The following is a 7,830-nucleotide window of genomic DNA, read 5'->3' on the forward strand; positions in this document are numbered from 1 at the left end:
TTTTTTCATTTGAGTTTTAATTTATTTTGTATTTTTCGACACCATAACTGTACCATTATCTACTCTGGTTTTCCTGAATAGAAATTCGGCTATACATTTTTTTTTTCCTTTTGCATGTATGATTTTATGCCTGGTCTCTGGAAAACAGCGCTGAAAGCATATTGTCGAATTATGCAAACTAAGCTTTTGGAAGGTCAACGCCTGCTGTGCTCCTTTAACAATTAATAATGAATGTGTCAAGCAAACACAATCATGAGCACACAGCGTCATGATCAGTATAAGTTAAAGAGGCACTGCAGCAATTTAGTATTGCACTTTCATAAAGGTGGGGGACTTGGAGAGATGTTTTTCTTTTCATCAGACTTTAATACAGCACTGCATAGCAATTATTCACGAAAACATGACATGTTGCATGTTTATTGGAAAAACATACTTACAAGATTCACATTTGTACAGTCATATTCCGTTACAGTACAAAATATGAAACTACGTTGTATATGTCATGTTAGTTCTACGGCTACTGCTACAGTATGATACTTTTCACTGACATCTCCTTTCATTACACGGCCTATTCATGTGAAACACAACATTTTATTCTGATTCTTGTAAATACAAAAGGGAAACTTTCCCCAATCATTTATGATAATACAATATATGATACAAATATGGCTAAGTAGCCATGAAGCAATGTCAGCTATACAAGGACACTTCAACAAGTATCTTAGATGTATTTTCTTAGTGTTACATTTACACAAACAATATCTTTATTATGCAAACTAAGACATTTATTCTTAAGCTTTTGGTGGTACCTGTGTGTTTGTCTCTACAATTGGTACCTTTTACATTGAGACAAAAAGGCCATAAACCTCCATTATAAAACTGTAACGTGACACTTAATGGTGTTGTTTCCCTGCAGAGATCTTTGGGATGGAGGCAAGGGTGCAGCAGTGTCAAGGATGGAACCAAAACACACATGTCTAATACACATCGCCACTGGGGGCTTTATAAGTTGGAGTCTGTCTCTGAGACAGGATAGTAGCCGTTTCCAGTCATGGTAGCTTCTCCCTCCGGAGCAAAGATGGCCAGCAACTTTTCCTGCTCCCTCTTGGTTTTGGGTAAGGTGTCCGATGGTGTGATAAGCAGCTGGATGCGCTGTAGAGAGTTAAAACCAGTGTGAACAAGCTCATGTATCTTTAGAAAAAAGATAAATTAAGTCAAGTCAAGGTTCAGATGGGTTGGGGACAAGTTCACAGGAAGTCTGCTTTCAAACCAAGACTAAAACTGGCACATACATCCTTTAATTTCAGACCCTGTGATAAAAAAAAGAAGAACTAAACACATCATCCATGGTAAGCAGGTATAAGATAACATTAATCTGATGACACCGCCCAGCTAACTGAAGAACTTGAAATCAAATGTTACCTCTCTGAACGTCCCTTCGGTGGTGCTGATCTTGTACACCATCCAAAGTGGAATGCAGACCATGGAGGAGAGAGCGAGCAGCCAGCCGATTCCATAACCCCACCAAGGGTACACGTATTCGTTGTTGTACTTTAGAGGGGTGTATTTGATGAGAGAGAAGGCAAAGGTACCCTAGAGAGGCAATTAGACATGTTAATATTGCTGAAGAACGAATAACTGATTTGTTTTGATTTCTACGAGAGGAGATTAGACGAGACAAGACGAAGCCTCAGTTGGTGTCCGTCTTTGTCATTTTTGGAAAGCCTTGATACTACTTAATGAATCTGTTGATACTCACAATGCACGTGGCCGGGGTGAGGAACAACCAACAGTACTTAAAGTACGGTCCTGGACGGTAGCCAATCATGTCCTCAATGTTATCATAAAAGCGGTCCGCACCTGGAAAAACACAGTAAAGACATGTCTGTGTATGCTGACAGTAATCAGGACAACTATTCCACAGTGTCTACACTGGGAAACACTCATGAGACACATTTCTATATTTTCACCAGTCATTTCACAGCCTTTTCTGTTTGAGGACAGCTTACCATAGACCCATGCAATGCAGACGGTTTCAAAGATGGACATGAAGAGAAGACACATGCCACTGGCTGCATAGTAATCAAAGAGCTGGAAAACATACATGCCTCCCTACAAAGAGAGAGATCAAAAGCACTGAGTCAAAGTTATATCTGGGAAACATCCATGCAACAGTTTATTTTGATTTAAGACACATTGGAAATGACTTAAATACTAGAATTGAAGTTTAATTCATGCTCCTAATAACAACACATCTACCTTAAACCAGAACTATAAATAGGAAATAAACTATATTCTGATGAAATTGCTTGTGTGACCATTCTAGAAAAATCTTGGACTTATTATTTCCAGCAATATATATATTTATATATTTTGTTGTATGTTTCTGTTGAGTTACAGGTGTTTTTTTCTTTGTAAACATGAAAATTTCCCTCCTGATTACACATCAAGTGGTCATATATATATGTGGTCCACATATATATAGCGGGCACACTGGAGTCTGTGTTGTCTTCATTAATACATTGTCAGTACAGACGCACTGGTGAGAGCAGTTGACAATGCAACATGATGGTGTCAGGGCACCAGGCAAAACATTTTGTTTCTGTATAAAAATGAATACCAGCCTCCAGATAAATCTACTCTTCTACTGTTGATATTTAAAGATTTACAAGTTTGCGAAATAAATTTGAAACGCCGAAGCCCAAAACTGGAGACTTCAGACATGCTCGAGACTTACCTGAGACGTGTTGCACAAAACCTGTGACTTGCTTGTACTTACAAAATGATGACCTGTTGACACCTCTGCAGAGCATTCATGTATCCAGCTGTGCAGAGGTGAAACCATGTCAACTAGGTGGAACTATGTAAGAGCTTATTTCAGCAGAACAAGGCATCCTGTGCTGGTTTACCCCTAAACAACCATCAGGTGCACCTACCTCCATCAGCATGATGAGGCCCACCAAGAAGGAGACGAAGCTCACGCCCAACAGGAAGAGCTCCCTGCGGTTCTTACGCCGGAACACGGTGGGGTACATGTCGACTATCGCCGTCACGAGGCTCTCGACACACACAAACTGATGAGGAGAGAGGGGAGCGCTGATCAATAAATTAAACTTTTTTTGTTTGTCAGCTATGAAGGAAGGACTTACTGGCTCAGTTAACACCAGTGGTGGAGGAAGTATTTAGATCCTTTACTTAGATATAAATACTAATATGACACTGAAAATAGTCTTGAATTGAAAATGTTACTTAATTAAGGAAACGTCTATCAGTAAAAAATGCAACATTTACTTATTAAAGGTCAAAGTACCAAATGTAATCAGAAATACTTTATTGATCCCCAGTGGGAAATTGGTATGTTACAGTTGCTCTAATATATAAGAAAAATAGAAAGGCTATCGGAAATGTAAATTATGTTATAATAATACAAATTCTTCTTATTATAAATGGTATAATATACAGTGTAAATACAAATGCTAAAAGGTGGGATATATTAAGTGTGTTAAATATAAATGCAAGAATAGTATAAATAGGAATAAGAATAGTCCATTCCATTGATTTAATCAAAATATATCACAATTTAAAAAAAGGAAATGCAGCATTCTAAAATGCGTGTTGTTTAATTCAAGGCAAAGTCAATTCACACCGTATTTTCTCAGTAATTAATGCCATCGTAGAAAACAAGAGGTGTTAATTAACCTGAGGTACGTACCTGACTGTCAAGCCCCAGAAAGACGATCATGATGAAGAAGAGGGCGGCCCACACAGGAGAGAAAGGCATCATGCTCACAGCGCGCGGGTAAGCTATGAAGGCCAGGCCAGGACCTACAGGTGGATTCATAAACAGATTATTTTAAAACTCTATTGCTATTCCCTTGTTTCTCTGAGTGTTGAGTGCATGGGAGGAAAAAGTCTCACCAGATTCTGCCACTTCTGAGATGGGAACATTCTGCTCATAGGACATGAAGCCCAAGATGGAGAAGATCGCAAAGCCCGCTACAAAACTGGTGGCACTGTTCAGAAAGCACAACGCCATGCAATCTCTGCAACAGACAGCACATAATTCATGGGGATGGAACAGATGTACCGCAGGAGATTCATTTCAGTATTATTTTCCAGCATCAAGTTGACTTTTTTCCCATATTAGACCATGTAAATATGTTCTAGGGAAGGAACTCCAGTTCATTTGAGCATGTACAGTATGCATATACATTATTTACCTACCGGTAACAGTTATTGTTGTATTTGTTGTAGCTCCCCAGAGCAGTCAGCGACCCTAAACAGATGGCGTAGGAGAAGAAGATCTGGGTGCCAGCATCCATCCATACCTGACACAAAAGGCAAAATCAAAACAGTAAATCATTGGAACTAAAGGGACGCCGAGGCCTGTGTAGGCGCACACACATTACTTTGGTTGATTTACAAACATGTGCGTTATATCATCCTTAGTGTTAGCTTTCATAATCATTGACTATTGTCCTTGTACAATATTAAACTGCCTCACGTCTGGCATTGGTCTTGTTTGTCTCGACATTGATTAACGAGCCACGCTTCCACAAATATGGAGAATGCAGGAAGTCAAAACTCATCCCTTACTAGATACCAAGAAATGGTTATAAAGTACAAAGGGAATGAAGAACCAGAATATGGAGAGAGAAGGAAATGTCAGATAGAATGATTGGTTTTATGTTTCCTCTAGTTTGTTTGGCTCAGTTTTGTGGCAAACTCAACAGAAATAAGACGACACAATAGAAGCAGAATGAAACAATAAGAGACACGGGAAATGTTTTGGGGACTCTTCTGATCGCAGTCGAGCAGAGGCAGTTGAGCCCGGCTAGCTGACTGGAGCTCGGTCCTGGTAGAGCTCGTGTTTACGCTCCCTCGTGGTGTCCTGACCCTACAGTCGAGCCCTGCAGTGCCTGCCTCTTTCATGGAGAGCAGATGGACCCAGCAGAAACTAGGCTCCCGAGCAGAGAACCATGGGATAGCTGCACCTGATGCACCCTCGCCCACTGGGATCACTGCATCCTCTAAAAGGCCCTCTTAGGGACTCAGTGGTTTTGTGTAATGGTGATGAGCGTGGGTCTGCGTTTAGGCTTGCATTAAGTAAGCTCTGTGGGTGACGTCAGGTACCTGTGGGTCTGCCAGGCGGCTCAGATCTGGGTAAAGGTAGAACTGGATGCCGATCCCAGCACCGGGCAGGGTGAGCCCTCTGATCAACAGCACAATCAGCATCAGATAGGGGAAGGTCGCCGTGAAGTAGACCACCTATATAGACACACACGTACAGCGTTGATGAGAATGCAAACAAATAAAGAAACATCCATCCATCCGGGGTCGCAGGGATCGGAGGAGGGGGGCTGTAACCGATAAATAAAGAGACATGTCAAATAGAAATAATAAATACCAGATGTCATCCTTACAGTGTTCCGAGAGCTGTCTCTGGTAGAACAAAATGCATCAATAAAAAGGGTCACCAGGTCACCCACCTTTCCTGTGGATTTCACCCCCTTCCAGATGCAGAAGTAGCACATGACCCAGGCGATGAACAGACACAGGGCCAGGTCCCAGTTCAGAGAGCCCATGTGGTCGAGGCCCGGGGAAATCCTCAGCACTCTTCTCCTGCGGACACAAGCAAAAGAAACGCGGATATGATGCATCGCTGTTGTTTTCACAACAGTACGGGATCACCAAGCGGAGGTGAGGCGCTCTGGAAAACTCACTCCCAGAACTCGATGACGGGAGAGGTGACATTTGGGTTGATTGTTTGTTCGATTGAGGTGTTTCTCCTATGGAACCCCACGCAGTTTTCTGAGAAAAAGAAGAAAAAAAGAGCAAAATGTTGTAATTTTTAAGAGCATCAAAAACGTCAGTGGAAGTCCTCGTGTGTTTTGAAGCGCGCTTGTTACCTGTGTTCCAGGTGTTGTTGCAGGACGACCAGGCCAGGTCCCAGGAGAAGGAGTAGGACAGGTAGAAAACGCCCCAGGCAAGAACAATGATGTAGTAGAAGTTCAGCAGAGTCACGATCACCTGGGTGCCATAGCCAAGACCTGCAGGTTAATCAATACAAATAATCAGTAACATTTTCAATATTAGAAGATATTGAAAACTCGTGAAAATCTGCACATTTTCTTCTTCTACTTCAGGATTCCATCTTTTAGGTTTTAATATCATGGCGTCATGACATTTTCCAAATGTGAATGCTTTGCCAGGATCCCACATTGCTTTGTGTCCTATACCGACCTTCAAACAGCGGACTGATTTTCCTCCAGCAGGTAATGCCTCCCTGGCTGGTGTACTGGCCCAGGGCCACCTCCAAGAAGAAGACGGGAACGCCGCAGGTGAACAGGAAGATCAAGTAGGGGATGAGGAATGCACCTGAGTTGAAAGAGAGCAGAGGATGCTGGGTAAATGTAACCCAGGGCCTTCCTTGTACTGCAAAAAATGTGGATCTAAACACAGACTTGCAGCTCCAAACGTTAGAGTCAATTTGCTCAAATAAGGACAAATGGTCCAAAAAGCCCACATTGAGCCTGTGTGCGGAGTATCCCGCAGAACAAATCTTAAGGAAACTGTACAAGATACAAGATTACATAATAGTGATTCATGGAAAACCCTTCACTTCCCTTCTTGGATTTGCTATTACTAATTACATATTACCTACAAGCTTGTTTTTCCTGCGCTGCATTTTGAAATGCTACTACTGTTGGCAACAGATCACTTTTAAATAATCTGGACCAATTTAACCTGGTATGAACAAACCTAAATGATGTAGTATTTCATGTACAAGAGTTAATCATTTTAACTCTTGTGCATTAAAGTACATCTTTTACTCTTGAAGCTGAAGCTGCATTATAACTCTAAGACCACGCGTTAAAAGGCACGAAGAGGACATGAAGAAAAGTTATGAAAAATAATGTTTCTTTAATTGGCATTTGGTGCTGATGTCCCGCCGGGTGGCCGAGGATGTTTGGCGTGCTCAGAGTTCCGCCTCTCTGCAGGGACAGCTGCTGTGAGCGAGGAGCAACAACAGCTGCCTGACCCCGCTCGGCCCTGAACCCTGACCCTGACACCCCATGGAGGGATGAAGAGGGGCGTCCGATTAAGCACCTACACAAGCATGCCCAATGGGGTCTGAGGGCTGGTTTGCTTAAGTGAGAGGACTTGAATATATATGTTTTTATTTTTTTCACCTGAGCTCAAGTGACTCTAAGGTTAGCTTTTGATTGACGGATTCTGAAAATGAGCCTCAGGTGTTCTGTAGTGCACTATATGTGTTTTTTTTTCATGTCAGCTATCATGAATTGTCCACTTATTTAGTGCATGTTCAAAAAAATAACTGCATGGTTGATTGTAAAAGTGAACTGGAGCAATATTTAATTATTATTTTTTATTTATTTCATAATTTATTTATTTAAAAAAAAATCCTAGAAGGGGACGACATGCATGAGCTCCTTCCTCCATCCACTCACCTCCTCCATTCTTGTAGCAGAGGTAAGGGAAGCGCCACATGTTGCCCAGGCCGATGATGGAGCCGGCGACGGACAAAATAAACTCGAGCTTATTGCTCCACTGGCCCCGCTCCTCCATCTTCTCCTCCGAGGGGGGCTTGGCTTGGACGATGCCATTTAGGGCGCACGCTTTGGCAGCGTCACCTGCAAAACAGGACGGGAGGCTTGCAGCATGGTTATAGAAGCTGGATCGTGGAGATGTCCTAAAGCAAGGCACCAAAGAGCTCCAGATGCAGAGCGGGAGACACTGGAATAAAGTAGTTTACTACACATATATAAGATCTGGGTTTTATCTGAAGAGATGTATTGCAGTGCAATA

The 7,830-nt window shown here is 42.1% G+C and overlaps 1 protein-coding gene across 1 annotated transcript; it reads right to left on the bottom strand.

The window, feature by feature from the left end:
• Positions 1–1,002: 1,002 nt before the first annotated feature.
• On the bottom strand, positions 1,003–7,605 carry LOC306752161 (sodium- and chloride-dependent GABA transporter 2-like; the record flags this gene model as incomplete). The annotated part of the gene is made up of 14 exons (XM_079235875.1): positions 7,473–7,605; positions 6,244–6,378; positions 5,910–6,050; positions 5,724–5,811; positions 5,490–5,622; positions 5,134–5,268; positions 4,225–4,328; positions 3,919–4,043; positions 3,713–3,825; positions 2,937–3,074; positions 2,010–2,112; positions 1,760–1,860; positions 1,423–1,593; positions 1,003–1,152 (listed from the first exon to the last, which is right to left on the bottom strand). Exons 1-14 carry the CDS (start codon positions 7,588–7,590, stop codon positions 1,003–1,005), a joined length of 1,755 nt encoding a protein of 584 aa, XP_079092001.1. The 5' UTR covers positions 7,591–7,605.
• Positions 7,606–7,830: the final 225 nt, after the last annotated feature.

Source organism: Taurulus bubalis, assembly GCF_910589615.1.
Source record: "Taurulus bubalis genome assembly, chromosome: 20".
Lineage (NCBI taxonomy): Eukaryota > Metazoa > Chordata > Actinopteri > Perciformes > Cottidae > Taurulus > Taurulus bubalis.